This window comes from Barbus barbus (assembly GCF_936440315.1).
Source record: "Barbus barbus genome assembly, chromosome: 7".
Classification (NCBI taxonomy): Eukaryota; Metazoa; Chordata; class Actinopteri; order Cypriniformes; family Cyprinidae; genus Barbus; species Barbus barbus.
In genome coordinates this window covers 17,155,024-17,175,157 of record NC_136735.1, presented here as the reverse complement: position 1 = coordinate 17,175,157, position 20,134 = coordinate 17,155,024, and the positions used below count along the sequence as shown (strand labels likewise).

The 20,134-nt window shown below is 36.4% G+C and overlaps 2 protein-coding genes across 2 annotated transcripts in view; both read left to right on the top strand.

Annotated features, from left to right (window-relative positions):
* Positions 1-20,134, top strand: part of LOC306873086 (high affinity choline transporter 1-like) — a gene marked incomplete at both ends in the record, with an annotated part of 376,914 nt that overhangs the window by 308,327 nt on the left and 48,453 nt on the right. The gene's annotated exons all lie outside the window — the stretch shown is intronic.
* LOC306872240 (ephrin type-A receptor 6-like) overlaps positions 9,591-20,134 on the top strand; it is a gene marked incomplete at both ends in the record, with an annotated part of 32,380 nt that continues 21,836 nt past the window's right edge. The window contains one exon of the mRNA XM_079420734.1: positions 9,591-9,894. Within this exon, the coding sequence (XP_079276860.1) occupies positions 9,591-9,894 (304 nt within the window). The remainder of the gene's footprint in view (positions 9,895-20,134) is intronic.

Genomic DNA, 20,134 nt, shown 5'->3' with positions numbered 1-20,134 from the left:
ATTAGCCTTAACAAGACATTTTATTCCAAAATGTTTCAAAAATATTTTCAAGCACCGTCATTTTCATCACAGAAACACTATATATAGGCTAACTTGAGAAGTAGTGGACATGATATTGTTGTGGGAAATTTTTAAACTTTCAGGGGGGAAAATAAAAAATAAAACAGTCAACTGTCTGACATTATCTTATAGTTCACAACTTCAGTGGACAATATTCCATATTTAAAAAAATAATAATTTTTGATGTTTTTTTATTACTATTATTATTAAAACTATTTATACCTTTTTAGCTTTTCTTTCTAGATTTTTATCTAAAAAGTTTTTCTCTTTCAGTTGACATCTTGAACTGAAAGGATTTTTTTAATTTTTTAACCACCTTGTCCCATCTGCAATTTAATGCACACTTTTCCAAAAAATTCCAAAAAGATAAAAGACCCACTCTACATTTTCTCCTATGCAATATCCTGTTTCACTTCAAAATATGTCTTATTGTGAAAATAAAATTGGTTGTGATCCACATTTCACATTGAATTTAATGCTCTCCATTTCTGTGAAATAGAAGTTGACTGTTTACAACAGATCTAAATAAAAGTAAGAACCCTCATTAATGATTTATACATTGGAGTTGTTTTCCTTGCTAGGAAAGCTGCCAAACGCCTATACTGATTTTAAAAGATGCTAACAGAGGTCCTGCGCACACAACTTGTTTCCCTGCATCACAATAAGGACGTAAGGCTGCTGGGGAAGCTCTCCGGGAATGGCCCTGTTACTGGAGAAGGTGTCTGGAGTCAGAAAGAAACAGATCAATGCCTGTAATGTTGTGGCTATAGAGAATTACCAACCTCTAAGGAGCAAATTTAAATAAGAGTAAAACTAGTGTGTGTGTGTGTGTGTGTGTGTGTGTGTGTGTGTGTTTGAGACAGAGGTAGAGACACTACAGAAAGAGATCTGCTATCTTACATCTATGATGTGTGTAAGTATGTGTGCTTGTGTGTGTACCACTTAACTCAGTCTCGTCTGGCTGCTCTCCTGGGCCTTGGCGAGTCTTTCAGTGTGGAGTCTAAGTCCAAGACGGGGAGTGTTTAAGAGCTGCTATGGTTTGGAGCATAGAAAAGATCAAATGAGTTAGGCTGCACACTGGAGATACTAAGAGAGGGAGAAGCTGAAGCTTTTAATGTATCTCTTAAGCTACCAGTTCCATGGAGACTGATGGGGTAGTTAAAGATTGAAAACATTACCTCACATTTTATCTGCCTTATACGTGTCCATATTTAACCGGTCAATTAGGGATGTTTGTCTGCATGTGAGTTTAGACCAACAATATAATATTTAAGTAACATAAAATATTAAATTTTTCAAATAGGGAATGCTAGAATGAGTCTTGTGTGAACATGATTGCAAAGTGGATTGTTAATGTTTTTGAAAGTTATTCAGTTATTCTTACAAAGGCCGCATTTATTTTCAATAATACAGTAAATCAGTAATATTGTGAAAATGTTAATATATATTTTTTAAAATATATACAGTATATATTGTGATGCAAAGCTGAATTTTCAGCAGTCATTACTCCAGTCTTCAGTGTAAGATGATCCTTTAGAAGTCATCTAAATATGCTGATTTGCTGTTCAAGAAATGTTTATTTTTAACAATGTTGAAAACAGATGTTCTGCTTGATATTTATGTAGAAACCATGATTTTTTTTTTCAAGATTATTTGTAGAATAGAACATTTAGAATATACAGTATATCAGCATATTTGAAACAGAAATCTTGTATAACATTATAATTGTATTTACTGCATAATGCATATAATTGTAATTTAATGCATCCTCACTGTATAAAAGTATTATTAAATAATAATAATAATAATAAACAGTCTTACTGACACCAAACTTGGTAAAATGCATATGTGTTATCCTATAAATAATATAATATATTAAAGTTTTAAAGCCTGTATTGTTCTAAAGCCTTCTTCATTTGTGTTTTCCCCTGGAAATAGTTCGATTAAATTTGTATTATTAATAAATCCCGGAACTCACAGCCTTAACTTTTCTCTTATGTTTTCTCCACAGCCTGCAGACCTGGGTTCTACAAAGCCTTTGCAGGAAACATCAAATGTTCAAAGTGTCCCCCACACAGTTTCAGCCACACCGAGGGTTCGGCACAGTGTCACTGTGAAAAAAACTACTACAGAACCAGCAAAGACCCTCCTACCATGGCCTGCACACGTTAGTCAGCCTACTGTTCTTTTTTCATTCATTACCCATTTTATTTTTTCAGTTTCGATTTTAGTGTGCTTTACATGCAATGATAAAACAGCTCATTTGTTTTTCCAAGAGTGGTGGCAGCTTTAAAAAAAAAAAAGTAGTTTAAACAACCAAATAATATTTAAAGGAATGGTTCATCAAAGATCTAGATGAGTTTGTTCATCAGAACAGAGTTTGAGAAATTTAGCATTACGTCACCAGTGAATCATCTTCAGTGAATGGGTGCCATCAGAATGAGTCCAAACAGCTGATAAAAACGAGCGAAAATAGTCCAAAATAGTTCTAAACAAAATATTTTGGTGGATCTTTATGTGAGAAGACAACAGAGGATTTTTTTTCCACTGAAGGAAGCATTGTTATCGATTATGGGCTCATATTTTAGTCAGAAACAATGGTTTGACTTTAATTGATTGACTGGAGAGGTGTGGATTACTTGTGGATTATCGTGATGTTTATTTCAACTTTTTGGACTCTCATTCTGACGGCACCCATTCACTGCAGAGGATCCATTGGTGAGCAAGTGATGCAATTCTGAATTTATCCCAAATATATGAATAAACAAACTCATAACTATTCCTTTAAGCAATCCCACACAATCTAGAGTCTATACTGTAATATCAGAATGTGATCTGATCATCATAGCAACAAGATAAACAGTAAAACTATATTGCAATGATACTGTATTAATATTGAAGTTCTCCCAGACCATTTTCAATACCATCTATAACTGTGACACAAGAAGATTCCAACTGCATTTGTATGAAGTGAGAGTGAACGAGTCAACGGTGTCATAAAGGAGACGTGACCAGTTTCAGTTTCCCAGAGGAGAAATTAATATATAAAATACGATTAAAAAGATAAAATTCAGTACCAGTGCAGAACAATAAAAGTAATCAAGAGCTTTAAATTAAAAGGAATAAATTAAAAGGAATTAATTAAATAAGTAATAATATTTGAGAAAGTAATTAAGAAAGATAAACTAAAGATGAACAATAAGACTAAATGTGCCAAAAATAGTGATAAGCATACATTTTCTCTCTCATCATTCTCATTCTCATTTCTACTCTTATTGTTTCTGATTCTATCGATCAGAATTCCAGTTATTTCAGTCTTCTGCTTCATCACCTTCCCTCTTTCTGCCCCCCATCATGCTTACCCAAATTATTCACCAAACTCAATCTTTTCAACACCAGCAGCAATCTGCATTAAAAACAGGAGAGGAGGAATAATTACTTCCTTGTTATTCACGAGTGGGTGCAATTATCATTAACTATGATAATCATGTCTAGGACATATTCTCATTATCATCATTAGCTGGATCTGGGAAACAGCAGATAAACGGCATTCTATAGGAAGCAGAACCAGGGTACTAGAGCAGAGACATTTGTATATCAGCAAAACCATAGGGAGGGAGTGAAAGAGAGATGGCAAACGCTCTCGAGTGGTTTTTTAAGGCATTACAAGGATTCATTAGTTAATGCATATGCATCATTTTTGAGAGAGCGGAAAAAAGATAAAAAATTCTTAATCTGCATAATATTTGGCTCAAATAGGCGGGGGGGGGGGGGGGATTTTTCCTTTCACAGATGGATTTCTGTCAGCATGATAATTATGGTTGCTAATGAGCAAGGTGTGTCTCTTCTTTCAGGACCGCCCTCCTCTCCTCGAAACTTGGTATTTAACATCAATGAGACCGCCCTCTTTCTGGAGTGGACTCCGCCCAGTGACACAGGTGGTCGGAAGGATGTAAGCTATAATGTCTTCTGTTTCCGATGTGGAGCTGATGGCCAGGCCTGCGAGGCATGCAACAGCAACGTGCGCTTTGTACCCAAACCCACGGGCCTCACAAGCACCTCTGTGGTGGTTCAGGACTTTTTGGCGCATGCTAACTACACATTCCAAATTGAGGCTCTGAATGGGGTGTCAGGCTTGGGCAGATCTGAGAGACAGCTTTCCAATATCACCGTCAGCACAGAGCAGGCTGGTGAGTAGACATTTTTTAACACTGAACTGACTTGAACTGAAAAGTGGATCATTGATATTCTAGGCTTTGTTAAGGTGAAAGTTATGTTGTTATGATAAACTCACAAACAATGCTCACATTAAGAATATAGGAGTGGACTAAACAGATATCTGCATGTGATTCTGATGTATTAAAAATGATACATTGAAAAAGAAAAAAGCTCATTCATTAATTATAAATTTATAGTTATAATCGGTATAGTATAGGGAAGGCTTCATAGGAGGACAACTGGAACTTCTTCCAACAGTTCATGAAAAAATACTTGAGCTGCAAATCAGAATATTAGAATGATTTCTGAAGGATCATGTGACACTGAAGACAATTCAACTTCACTGCAATAAATAACATTGTAAAATACAATAAAGTAGAATTGATTTTATTAAATATTTCATAATACTAGTTTTTTGAACAATTAAATGTAGCACTATTGAAAAAAAACAGTTTGAACAGTTAACATACACAACTAGTATTGGTTCAGTTTGTAGTTAATTGCAAACAGTCTTGACTGGTTAAATTACAGCATCTCAGATTCTCAGTCCAACCTCTGACTCCCGATGTTCAGCACAATAGACCTGCTAGCATGCTTTCCCAGTCTGTAAAAAAAACAACAACCCATTGGCACAAGGTATTCATAACTATTGCCATCCTGGCCAGACTCTCATCGTTCATCATGATAATGATGATAACTGCAAATTTCATTTCATCCTGGAGAGGCATTGTCTCAGCACATCAAATGCGGGATGTCTCCTGGCCTAAGCTCAGTTTCACACTAATAGAGACACACGGCTTTATCTAAAAGCCTGCTGTCTTCCTCTATCTGGCTGCTGTATCCGCAGATATGGCCAAACTTCATTATTAGAAACTGCCCAATTCTCCACAGGACGGCTCTCTCGATTCTCAGGACTTATTCTCACATCGTTTTTATCAATTTCCCTGTGTGTGTCCATTTCCTGTGCTCTGACGGATGATTCGCTGCTCACTTTCATTGGCTGGATTGTGCTTCAGCTCCATTGATTTGTGTTTTTGTAAAGCATAGCGATTCAAACATTCCTCATCTTTGGTTATCCAGATGTCTCCTTTAAAGGAAGTGTGAAGTACAATTTGTTGCATGAAGCACTGCAACGTGATGAATGATTTTATGTCTGGAGAAGTGTGAGAGGTTAAAAGTCATATCTGGACCAGGTGGTCTTATACTCTGTTGGCAGGGTCATTTTATCCGTTGTAAAGACAGGGAGGCTCATCAGCATCAGTGTCAGTGAGGAAGAAAGATTGATTGACATGATCAGTCTGCCTCATGAGCCGTAATCACAGTGAAGAGCTTCACACCCATCCTTCAAGCCCTCAATCTACCACCTGTGGAGAGGGAAGGAGACAGAGCATAGGGAAGGAATTGAGCTGCACAGTGTATATATAGGCTAGCATCTGAAAATATTCAGAGCAGTTTTGTAGAGACTTACATGAATTTTCAAAATATATGAATTTTATTAATTCAGAGCAGGGACTCCTAAATGGACAGCAAGACTAAATTAAAATTCTGTCATCATTTACTCACCTTCATAATGCGCCGAACCTGTATTACTTTCTTTGTTCTGCATAAAAGAAGATATTTTGAAGAGTCCTGGCCAAGATCTGGTTAGGCTGAGTCCGAGTCAATACTGAGTCTAAATAATTTTAGATCTTTGACAAGTCCAAGACTATGAAAATATGGTCTTGGAGCCGGACTTGAGATGAACTTGAGACACTATTCCTTTAAAATACTGTATTTACAATTTATGATGATTATGTTGCGTAGGTGATAAAATAATTATTGTTGATGTACAGAATCAAATAATTGAATATTTGCCAAATAATTCAATATAAATTTATAAATGAATGAATGAATGAATGAATGAATGCATGCATGCATGCATGCATGCATGCATGCATGCATGAATGAATGAATGAATGAATGAATGAATGAATGAATGAATGAATGAATGAATGAATGAATGAATAAATTTGGCTGACGATAGCTTAATATTGTATCATTTAAAACATAAAATGAGTTTGAAATTGGCAACCCCCTTTGAAGAGCAAACCAAAGATACTGGACTTTTTCTCAGAACTGCTTTTCTTGCCATTTTTGCAATTACTTAACCATCTTATCCATTAAAAAGGTAATTTTTAGAGGAATTTATGAAGCCAGTGACCCTAGCAAATAAGTCTCCTAGCAGAGAAAGCACAGGTCTAGTTCATCAAATCAACAAGGAACACGTTCCACTAAGTTTGACAACCAGAACGTGTCCAATATTTGTTTGCTTCAAAGGTATGAAAGATCAGCTTCTTTAATATAAATGCAACTAAATTTGTTGGTGTTGTTTGATACAATGACATTCATAAAGTTTGTTTAATTTCCCAGATGTTTAGATCAGTCTAAGCAGAGGTGATCTTGATCTTATATTCATTGCAAAACTCCCTAATAATATATTGCAGCATTGAATGGCATGTTTACAATAGCTTTAATAACGACAAAGCTCACATTACTTGTACAGTATGTACTGCATACATAAATGTAACTTTAATGCTATAAATATCTTTTACTTATTATCCCTAGAGCTCAGTTGCCAAAGTTAAAACCCAGAGCTCATTACAGTATAACTCTATAACAGATCTTCCTCTCCGGTGTCTATTTAGCCCCACATCAAATGTTAATAGAGGTCGGGTTGGGAGTAGTGACCGTGGGGCTGGGCTGGACTATACGGAGGAATCCCACAAGGGTGATGATGTGGCAAGGGGCCAACAACCCTCCAGTTCCTCCACCAATACTAACTAGAACCAGTGCAGTATTAATGAGCCGAAAGAGCTGGAGAAGAGCAGAGGCTGTTGCCATGAGGACGGCTGAGCCAAAGCATCATGATTCAAGAGATCCAAACAAACCTTAATGGTGAACTCTCTATACCACTCAGAGACATTCATATTGCATCAAAAATATCAGACCCTCAACTCCTCACACAGCGATTGAAGCATGTTTAATAGATCTGAAACTTCTTTCTTCCCTCTGTGAACCCCTGCTAACCCGAAGCGGTTAGTGAAATACAACAACCTTGAGTTAATGTGCACAAGGTAGCAATGTGTTTCATATACCATTTAAAGCCACAGTGTGTAACTTTTTTTTTCTTTGCTATGGGTCAAAGACGAGATGTCCCATTAAGGTGATTTTATGTGCATGGAAATCATATTCAATGCAAGTAAAGCTTCTTATTTAATGTTTCAAATAACTTTGATGAAAACAAAATGTCAAAAATAGGTCAAAAATCATAATTCATATCTGTACTTGTTTAAAATAATAATAATAATAAGATCATACTAAATATATTTTAAATGATTAAAAACTTGACAAATGGGAAAAATCTAGTGTTTCAAGGGTAGTGGCTAAGATTGGTAAAGATTTAAAAGTACAATTAATTATGGGGGGATGCACTGTGAGTCTTTCAATGACATCTAATGATTTCTAAATATGCCTGACAAGATTTATTGTTATATAAACTATTGTTGCACTTAAAGACATTTTAGTGAATGTTTTCTGTAAATCATTGTAAAAATGTATTTATTTATTTATTTAAATAGTTTTAATTTCAGTTAACTACATTAACCTAGGAGATATCGTGTTCTTCCAAACAATGGCCGATGATTGGGAAGCCTGTTTGAAACGTTGTTTTTTTTAAAAATTTTGTCATTTTTGTGTAATTATGTTTGGTTTTACTAATGGTATTGAAATAAAACACTGCAGCTTTAAGTATGCTCAGCCAATAGGGGCTTTAAGCTCACAGTATGATGCAACTGTACAGTAATGTGAATGTGTTAAGCTCTGTTGGGGAGTTTTCGATGCATTTTTGGTCAACACAAAGTGTAGTCATTCACTGTAAACATAAAGTCATATTGGGGCTGGCAGGTGTTGTTTGACCCAGCCATGTCTTTAAGGAGAAGCCCACAGCCAGAGTGAGTTACAGCACAAATGTACTGTCAGACTGAAATGTTATGTGAGAAATACTAGAGGAGAACTCAAAGTGCTACAGACGTGGATGAGTTTGTGTGAGACATATGACATGTAAATGTTCTCTCCAGAGGCTGAGAGGCTACATGATGTGCAGTTCCGAACTCTGAATTCTATATGTATTTATTATTTTTAGGCTTTGGATAGAATTGTCAAAAGCAAGGTGTCAGAATATTTGTGGGCTTGCATAATGTCAGAGGAACTCTCAATTACATAGCATGCACACACACACACATGCTTGGACACATTGATATATGCATGCATATCCATATGTACCTGCACACTTTGCTGACACATTGGCAGCCCGACAAGACAAGCACGCACACACATTCCCCCTGAGTCCTCCGGCGTTTATACATGTTCACTCACAACCATTTCTGCCAGCAGTGCTGGTTTTTAACAGGTTCATTCTCTGAAACAGCTTACCAATTCTGCCACTGGCTTATTGGGCTGCTAATGTTTTGTTTTCCCACAGTGTAGTTATGTAATCTTTTTCCCACACCAAAAAACAAAAATAAAAATAAAAAACTGTTAAATCAGCCTAGCTTTTCTGTTCTTAGCTGGTTTAAGCTGGTCTTCTAGACTGGCCAAGCTGATAAGTGTCCAAAACCCCTCTAAAACCAGCCAGCAGGCCAGCCTGACCCATCTGGGAAATCAAGCAAGATTTTTTTTTCTGGGATTCTAAAACTATAATAATATTAAAAACAAAAATTGCATAGTTGCAACGATTACTTTAACTATAAACTATGATAAAACCGTGATTAAGACTTAGTTCACACTGCAGGCCACAGTGGCCCAAATCCAACTTTTTTGCCCAAATGTGACCCATATCTGATTTTCTTATGACTGTCTGAACAGCACAAATTCAATTTTTTTTCAAATCAGGCCCAGGCCACTTTCATATGTGGTTCTAAATCGGATACATATCCGTTGTTTTGCTATGCGACTTCAGTCTGAACGGCCATGTCGCATTTCATGTGATTTTTACGTCATTGAAATGCGACAGACGTCACAATTCTACGCTGGAGGAGGCTGGAAGTTTAAAATCACAATGGCAGGCAATATATAGTAGGGATGTGCACGAGTACTCGATTAATCGATTACTAGAACACATCAGCGACGATCCAGCGGCTCTAAAATTGCATTTTTTGAACTACTTTCATTCTTTCTGATTGGTTATGCTGGTATTTGGGCGGTAGTCTGATATTTGATTGGTTATGGCTGCGAGAAGTTGTGGTCTAGAGACAAGGCCGGAGCACAGAGCGAATATGGCTTCTAAAGCGCGCAGCGATGTCTGGCAACACTTTGAAAAACTTGACGAAAAAACAGTCAAATGTAAGATGTGCAGCACCACACTCGTCTACAACTCCACAATGAGTTCGATGCGTTACCATCTTGCACATAAACACAAAAAAGCAGATGCTTTTGATGCCGATGCCACTACCAGCAGTCAGACGAGCATAAGAGATTTCACCATCAGACAGAAATGCGACACAGGCAGGGCAGAGAAGATGACGCAGTTAATAGCAGAAATGACAGCAGAAGACTTGCTGCCTATTAGTTTTGTTGAAGGTGAAGGTTTTAAACGTTTAATGAGCCCCACTATACTGTCCCATCGCGCAAAACGGTCACTGCAAGGATTGATGCTCTATACGAAAAATGCGCTTGTTCACTAAAAGACAGTCTGTCGAAGCCAGCGCGGGTGGCTATAACTATGGACTCGTGGACCTTGCTAACCACTGAATCGTATATGACGCTAACCTGTCATTACATAAATGAATGGAAAATTCACAGCACAGTATTAGAGACGCAAGGTTTCGAGGAAAGACAACTTCTGTGCCTGCTGAGTGCGTTTTTTCCACCGCCGGTCTAATTGTAAATAGACTCCGCACTCGGCTTTCATCTGAGCACGTAGACCGACTGATCTTTTTGATTAAGTTTTATTAGCCATGCATGGTAAAATATTCAGGCTGTTTTTGTTTTAAGTTTAAGCAGCATAGTTAAATTATGCCGGCTTTATTTTATTTACCTTTACCGACTGATCATTTTGAAAGAAATGTTATGTTACCTAATCTTTAAGTTTTATAGCTGTGGTAAAAATATTCAGGCTATTTTTATTTTAAGCTTACGCAGCCAAATTATGCTGGCTTCTAATTTTCGTTAGGCTATGGGCTACTTAACAGTCGTTGGGTGAAGTTGTATTAAACTTTATTTTTGCAAACCTTTTACAAAAAAACTTGTTTGATCCACAGCTGTTGTGATGCTGCTGAAGTAAAATATTTTGTTCAAAATAACAGTTGAATAAAATAACTGAAAAGAGTATCATGTGTGTTTTATTTGTTTTATAAAACATAGAAAAAGGTAGGATATCTTTTTAAAAACTGATCCAAAATGTTTATACAAATAATAAGACACACATATTGATGGGGATAATACTTTAAAATAACTGTTTGTTTTTGTTTTTGTTTTTTTTGGGGGGGAGGTCGGTCCTCAGTTACCGTTGTTTCAGCGCCCTGTAACGGGAGAAGCGCATCCACTACTTTCTGGTTGGCACGTAGTTCAAGCTCACATGCATTTTGTGTGATTAATTTTATATACAATGCGTCATATAGAAAAAGTGCTTCAGCTTCACCTCACGCTGTTATTTCTTTTAAATGTTTACTGTATTAACCATTATTGATGGTGATTTTTAATAATCTGTGTTAATTTAATTATTTTCTGAATCCTGTCATAGTTTTATCAACAACGTTTTTAACAGGGCTTTAATTAAAATTTAATTTTCGCTATGACGCACACGCTTGCTTAAGCTCCACCCCCGATTAATCGAGTACTCGTTTCTCAAACCTGTGGATTACTCGAAATGAAATATGATCAGAAATGCCCATCCCTAATATATAGACAATAATATCACTTTGTTATTTAGGCACATTAACTTAAAAATTGCTAAACACACGCTAACACGAGCAGCATCCATTTTTATTTCCGCAAACACAGTGCGCTACGTCTGACGTCACGTCTTCTTCTGCGCATGCGGGTCACTTCAGGGCTGTATACGGTTCACACATGAGACTGATGGCAGTCGCATTTAAATGACAATGTGAACAACAACCCAAAAAAATTTGGGGAATTTGAGCAAAAAATCAGATCTGAGCATTAAGTTCTGCAGTGTGAACTAAGTCTAAATGTCATATTTATCTACCTGTGCCCCTAAGCAGAAATATACAGAAAAATAATAAAGAATAAAACACTAAATTCTAAACTAAATACAGATGAATCCTTAAAACTATAAAAGTTATTGATTTCCTCTTTTTTCTATTGTTCTTGATGAACAGACATCACAGCAGCTGGTTATTAAGTTGTTTTTGGGTGCTGTTTCTTTAAGAGCTGCCTCTACAGAACATGAAGCTGATCAGACACACATCGTATTTTCTCGCAACTCTACCTTTTCCGACCCATTTCAGTCTCTTCTAATGAGCTGACGAGTTGAATCGAGTGTGTTAGATGAGGAAGACAGTGCTGGGCTCCAGGACAGTTTTGAAAACCATTTCAGAGACATGTTCTTAATGTAACTCATATATAACATATTACATGCATGCACAATTTTATGGCAGCTTTAATCGCCTTTTTGGTAACTTCATGACTTAACTGATCACGACATTGAATGCTTGTAGTTTCTTTCACGATTTGATATGAAAAGATACAGGCTATGCACGAGCCGGCACCTTTGTGCGTGTATTGAAGAGCACGCGCTGCGAGCACAGTACAGTTTGTGCGCTCGTTTGACTGGCACCTGGCGCTGAGGTGAATTTGAAGCTCTCGTCTGAAACGTCTCCTGTTTGATGTAGTCGTAAAGACGTTCTGCGACTGAATAAATGCACTTCTTGTCAAGAAAAAACAGACAGAAACAGCAGTTATGAGTGGGGTGGCCAAGCCTAGGCCCCGCCCCTGCGTTAACGGCGCTAAATAATTTTAACACGTTAAACTGAAAAAAATAATCACCTGCGTCAATGCCTAATATATATATATATATATATATATATATATATATATATATATATTAGGGGTGTAACGGTGAGCGTATTGAACCGAACGGTTCACGGGGCAAATTTCAAATGGAAGTGATCATCCCTATCCCTTTGGAGTGGGGACTTTGGAGTGAACAGTGCCATTATGTAGTCGTTCGGAATGCACTTGGCAAAGGGAGAGATGTAATTTCCTCATTATCTGCAGCTTTAATGTTCCCACAACAATGCAGCACGGTGTGCGTCAACAGATTCGCTGACGGACACCGGCATAAATTTTTTTTTTATGCATATTAGTTTTTATAATATAGCAAAAAACTTTAAAAACGTTTTAAAATATAAAATGTATGTTCATTTGCAACAGTTATACTAACAACAATAAAAAGACATTTATGCCATTAAAACAGCGATATCCGCTGACGGACATCATGCTGCGTTGTCACGGGAACATCCCAGCTGAAGATAATGAGGAAATTACATCTCTCCCTTTGCCAAGTGCATTCCAAACGGCTACATAATGGCACCTGTTCACTCAAAAGTCCCCACTCCAAGGGGATCACTTCCATTTGGAATTTGCCCCATGAACCGTTATTTATAACACTTTATTTTACAGTTACATCTATTAGTTGCTTATTAGCATGCATATTATTAGAATATTAGCCATGTATTAGTGCTAATTAAGCACATATTAATGCCTTATTCTACATGACCTTATTCTACATCGCTAATCCTACCCAATACCTAAACTTAACAACTACCTTAGCTATTAATAAGCAGCAAATTAAGAATTTATTGAGGGAAAAGTCGTAGTTCATAGTTAACAAGTGTTACCTATTCTAAAGTGTGGCCCATATACGTAATACTTTCTATCTTTTATAGTTACTTATATAATCTCAACATGTGTTGACAGGTTTTTGAATAAATAAACATGTACAGATGACATATATTGTATGTCCAAAAAATGTATTATGCATACATAAACAAACATACATAACTGTATGGGCTAGATACTGTATGTTAAAACCCCTTAAGTGTCACCGGCCCACCGGTGGGCCCAAAGCCATTACATATTTAAAACCGTAATATTCTATACTAAACCTAAACTAATCTTGACAAACTATATATCATTGGAAACCTTAGAGATTGTATTTTTCATATTTGATTCATGTTTTATATTTAAAATTATGTAGTGACAGTAATTCATTAATTTGTGACAAGAAAATTTAGCAAAAAAAAAAAAACACCAAGAAGTTGGCTTTTGTTACAAAAAGTTGATACATACACATACAATCACAAGTATTTTATTTTTTTATTTTTTTTGGCTGCCAACAATTCAGACAAAACATATTTTCTAGTTTTTATCTAAAACTTTGAGAATAAATTGAATATGTATGTTTGTATATGATTGATGTTGCAAGTATTCAGTAAAAAATGTAATGCATGTCAAGTTCATGTATGATCATACATGAAATCAACTTTTTTGGTGAAGTTTCTGTAACAACAGTCTAGTAGCTATGTTTGATTAAGATTTCTGATTAGAAAGAGCCCATCCTCATAACTTTATGCAGTAATGAACAGGGGAGATATTCAGATAAGTCTCAGTAAGCAGCCAGAGCTGTTTCTAAGTCCAATGTGTTTTCAGTAGTAGTTGTTTTATTGTATATGGTCATATTAAATTTTTTATGTCATATTTATGGTTTTAAAAAAATCATTTACAACCTATCTAGACATGTTTTATTGCTGTTTGAATAAAACAAAAATTGTAAATCAAATCAGTCGTCCATTACAAATCATACAAGGAGCATGACTAGTACCTAGTGGACATTGTTGGTATAGCGATTAAAAATAACACAGAAACCTAATTTTTTGTGATATCAATGTCAAATTTGGAACACAACTTCTTTAGACTGAAGGCTTTTCATTTGACATGAAATTAAATTCACCACATATTTAAAAAAAGAAATTTTAATGAAATATAAATAAATATGAAATTATTTTTTTTATTACAACAAACTTAAACACCTATAACTTTTTTATTAAAAATTTTATTCAACTTCTTTCACTTGTACAAGAAACTTCCAAGTGTATTTTTAAAAACAAGCCCAAAATTAGGTTCATATTCCAAACCGTTCCAGAATTACATTAATTTGAATCTGGACACCCCCTTTTCAGCTCTCTCCATGTGTGTTGTATCTAATATAAGAATATATTATATATAGAATTATATATTATATTTGTGTATGGGCTGTTATCACAAATTTTCTGAAAGCTTCTTAAATTATCTATCTGCTTAAAAAAACAGCATGACTGGTTATGTATTGTTTTTGTATGCTGGTTTGTTGGTTTCCCCACTAGACATGCTTAACCTAGCAAGATTGTCTGGCTCTGTCAGATTTTGTTGTTTTAGCAATGAACTGAATGGTTATATTGTTCTGGCCCTATCCATGATAAACTAGCATGAAAATCGTGATGATTTATCCCCAGTTTTTTTCATATATGGACCATTACCATGTATAACGTGGGAAGTCGTGACAACGGAGTTGGAGAATCCAAATGCAAGGCTTTATTCACAAATGTGGTCAAAACAGGCAGGGTCGAACACCGGTAAACAGTGTAATCTAAAGCAGGGGCAAAAAAGTAATCCAATATACAGACAATGGTCAGGGCAGGCATCAATCAATAAAAAAAACAAGGAAACAGTCCAAGGATCAAAAACAAAGGTAAACTAGGAAACACAGAAAAGGTAAACTTGGAAACTAGGAACAAGGGATGGCTATATCACAATAATCAGCCATCTTGGATGGGTGTGAGCATATTTTATACTAGACAAGGTGAACACATGACAAAACCAACCAATGAGAACAAGACACGTGCAACCAGGGAACCAATCAGATCGTGACACATGCAACCAAGGAACCAATCAGAACATAGCACAGACAAGGGTAGCACATCACAAGATCACATGAGGGGCAAGGAACAATGGACTCCAGGGTACAGGGGCAAGAGTATGAGGTGGAGTGCCCTCTGGTGAGAGTCCAGGGCACTCCAGCTGGTGATCGTGACACCATGGTCGAAATTGTAATAGCATAGCTATGCTAACTTATACGGCTAATCAAATCACAGCAATAGTTCTGTAAAAAAGAATCTGTAAATGTAGGGAATTATATTTCTGCTGCCTTTGTATGATTGCCCATCCATATCTATAGCCTCATTTTCTCTCATCTGTCTATACTTATCTGTGGAATTTCAGACCAAATCAATTCCAGGCGGTGTCTGTTATTTTGATGAAAGTCCCACTCTCAGATGCTCTGGTATAAAAACGTCCGTTGCACTGAAATATAGAGGTTATTCAATAAAAAGCTTTTCTCATAAAGAAAAATGTGTAAAAAATCTTAAATTATTCAAGCTTCGTACGTCACCAATAAGAGCCACACTAATAAAATGGCAATCTAAGATATTAAACTAGCTGGCTAAATCTCATTTTAAAAATTACTCAGCCAGGCATAATCTACTTTAGCGATGAGCCTGTGCATGGAAAAAATGACAAATAATGCTCTATGATATTGTAATTCCTATACACACACCATTCCAAACGTACACAACTTCAATAAAGAAAAAGGCAAAAGCAAAACTGAAACTTATTTCATTTTGTATGCCGGCAATTGACAGCAAACTCTCGTAAATTAAGTTACTTTATTTAGATCCATATTAATTTATATTCTTTTATGATTCTTTTAAGATTCTTTAATGCTGAGATATTTACACTACTTCCTCAAGCTGTCCTCATTCAGACAATCTGGCCCCTGAGTACTGACCGAAGACCCTCATCCCTGAGCCATTTGTCATTTATTTAACATTACATCCCAGTGCGTTTTGGGGGCTTTTAGCTGCAGTAGCCTCAACGGAGCCTTTCATTGTCAGTTTTAGACAGAGCTGGGAGGCTCGGAACACCTCAGATCAACGGTAGGGGAAAGATAAGTGACAGGGGGTTGGGCTATGTGTGTGTGTGTGTGTGTGTGTGTGTGTGTGTGTTACCAGTTTCATCATTTATTAAAATTAGTGCTGGGAAATATGGCAAAATAATATAATAATAATATTAATAACATAAAAAATAAATAAATAAATAAAAACTAATTAAATTTTTCAGAACGTTTGGCCAATTCAAGATAAAAATTTCATATAAATTGAAACTACAGCATAATTCAAGTAACATTCTCTTTATTAAAAACTTAACCATAGTTAATAACCATGTAAAGCCATAAATAAGGATCTGTTCCAAGTGCACCACACATGCAGGCCCGTAGCCAGCTATGAGGTTACCGAGGTCCGGACCTAAATAAATTTTTCATGTTCAAAAATAAAATTTGTTTTCTGATTGACTAATCTGCTGTTTAAAACTCCTCATATGAATGTCTGCATGACATGTATAATTCAGTTTAGACAGTTTGTAAGAATGTTTAGCATCCGTGGTATGAAAATGATTGCTGCGAGACACTGATGGAGTGACAAGACTTCAGAGAGTTGTAAGTAAGGACGTGGGCACAGCCTTCAGATCCAGCTATTATAAGCATTTTTGGAATTGTCTTTTCCACTTAATTTGACACTTCAGTAAGTTAATCAAGTAGGAAGTTTCAGTTTAGGGTCAGCGATATCTTTATCTTATTTGCAAAGATTTGAATTTTCTTTTTTTTTTCGACATCTGGCAACACTGCATTGCCGGCCCTTAAACTAACCAAAAAAGCCCATGGACAGGTTATTGTAGACAGGATAGCGCATTCGGTAAGGCAAACACAAAAAACATCCTAATATTATCCATCAGAAACATTATCAATGCTGTTAAATATCTTTGCAGAAAAGATTAAACTTGTCTAAAACATGTCCTATATGTTCATAAATCATATAAAATAAGAAAAATGCTAAACAGATCTTAGCCAGAATGTACACATTCAGGTTTAAAGGTTAACCCAAAAAGTCAAGGCAATTCAAATTCAGAATGACTAAAAGCATAACACCCCGGCTGACTATTAACAGTAAATGTTTTGTAAAAACATTGCATTTTTTACAGGGTTTTGCATTCAACTGTGCTGCTTTTCCATGTAAACATGCACTTTGTAGCACCTTGCGCATGAAACAGGATTCTGAAGACTGCGATATTTTTTTGTGTGTTAATTATTGATATTCACTCTCCAGAGAATTTGTCTGCAATGGTCTGGTTCCGTTCACATGGAATTAAAAAAAAATAAAAAATCCAAAATAGCCAAACATTTTGCCAAGGTGCGTTTTTTTTTTTGTCTTGACCCAGGAATTTATATGTCATATGAAACTTGAATCTGCGCTTTAGGAGTTATGAGCGATTTCATACTTTCGATCACTGTAGCGCCCCTGTCAGGCCAATCAGGGCGAGCCTTGGTGATGTTGTAGACGGGTTAGGTACTACTATCTTTTAAAGTTTCAGGGGCCTCATTTATAAAATGTTACGCAGAAACCATCCTAAAATTTATCTTATGATCATTTCTAAAATATGCGTACGTGTGATTCATAAAATGAACGTACATACAGAATATGCACGTACGCATCTCTTTCAGATGTGAAATATATGAATTGCAAATGAGTGCTTTCAGCTCTGCCTTGTAAACAGTCCTATTTGTTGTAATTAACCCTTTCACTGGTGAATTTAAAATATTCCAGCAGTCCCCCCAGAGTGAGTTTTTTATTTTTATATAGGCGACATTTATTCTAGAATGTTTCCCCTTACTGTTTCCATGGCGACGCTTCACACTTCTCACGTGACACACCTTGGCCACAATAACACTGTATGACAGATGGATCACTTTTATTTCGTTTTTCCTTTTTTATTTAACATATAAAAGATCACCAGTCATCATTCAAATTCTTTAATTTAGAACAGCGAGCTGCAAGAACAGCTTGCATTTCCAAAAACCTGCAGTATTCGAATAAGAAAAAGTGCGTACGTCTGCTCAGACCCTGACGTGATGCTTTTCCACGTCAAAGCCAGTTTTTACAAATATGAGCGTTGGCGTGGATTTAAGCGTACGCACACTCTACGATCAAATCTGAGTATACGTACCCCTTGGTCTCTACGGGTTACAGTTTGGTCTGTTGGTGATCTTTGAAAACCTTAACAATTACAATAAGGTTTTAGCGCTATGCTCTTGAACTGAAAATTGACCCGTCATAATTTAATTTAACTATATAGAGAGAGGGTGAGAGTACTTGAATGTATCTGAGGCCAAAATGTCCATAGACCTTACTGAGCTGAGCAGGGGCAAAGACACACGCTGACACTTCACTGTCCCCCAGGGAAAGACAGAGAGATTCAGAGATACAAGGAAAAAGGTAAAGGGGAAAGACTAGGGTGACTGTCTCCATTTTGACAGACTGTGCACCAGAGAACACAGAGACAGACATCCAGACTTCTGACCCCCACGGCAGCTCTCAAAGCACTTGAGACTGAGCAGAGCTTTCTTATTCCCCTGAAGGGCATTATGATGGAGAGTTAACTGCACTGTGTCTTGGCTAGTGAGTGGCAGGCTGACGGTGATTGCACACATATTGTTTGAATGCTGGAATGCTAATGTATATGTGCTGGGCATTGTCAATAAATTTGGAGAACAAAGATGCAAGAACTTGCAATTTTAGTGCCATCTCTCTCTCTGTCTCTCTCTCTCTCTCTCTCTCTCTCTTTCTGTTTTTGTTTTCCATTGTGAATTTAAGAGGAAGATGGATGGATTGCAATTCTTGTACAATTTCTGTCAACAACACAGACCGTAAGAGTGAAATATCAATCACATGTTTAAACTCTAATGAAGATTTATTTGCTAGCCCACTGATATCGTTTGCAAAATGTCATATTAATCTGCAATTATGGATTTAATAATCCCAGATTAGTCCTATCAGACATCATAATGATTTCGTCTTTCTGATTCAGGTCTGTCAATATGTGAAAGCGGTCTGCTCAGTTTGTGCCTATTCAGTTGTTTTTGTATTTCATAGTGATTTCCCATGAGCAGGCCCACACGAACTGCACTGACAGCTGCACCCATTTCTGCTAAACTAGAATGCTGTTACGTGTCTGTTTCTGTTTAGTCCCCTTTTGACCTTATTTGGTTCTTCCTGTTCTGGTTTAGTTAATTGGTAATCATCGTTTAGTTCTGTCACCTGTTTTGTATTAATTATCTCGTTCACTCGTTTGTTCCGGTTCCCTTTTAAGTCCTCAGTTTCCCTCTTGTCTTTATCCAGTCACCCAAGCGTAATCCTTGTTGGAGCTATTGCAACCTTTGTTTTGAGACCGTGTTTCTTATTAAAAGAACTTTTGGTTTATCCCTGGCTTCCTGGATTCCTTCAAGGAGGGAAACGTAACAAATGCCTGTCATTCATAAAATTCTGCAAGCCTTCTGCACGTTGTGTGTTTGTTTATTAAATATTATTTTATTTAATTATTTGGTAACACTTTGCTGTACAGTTCTGTAGTAGCAAATTAAAGTAATTTAATGCATGTCTGTCATTTCAGTTGAAACTTGTTCTGTATGTTTTTGTATTTAAATATATTTGTAATGATAAATAATATACAATTTAGTACCAGTCATCAGAATTCATGCTACTTTTACGCAGAGCCGATCCTCCCTATACACAGAATACACAAGCTGCATAGGGCCCCCGAAACACACGGTTATTGAAAACATGAATGATCATTTCTTTTAATGCGGTGCGCTGTCACCCTCTCTATGTAGAAATCAGTCAAATCATGTAACGTGAATGTCATAAAGTCT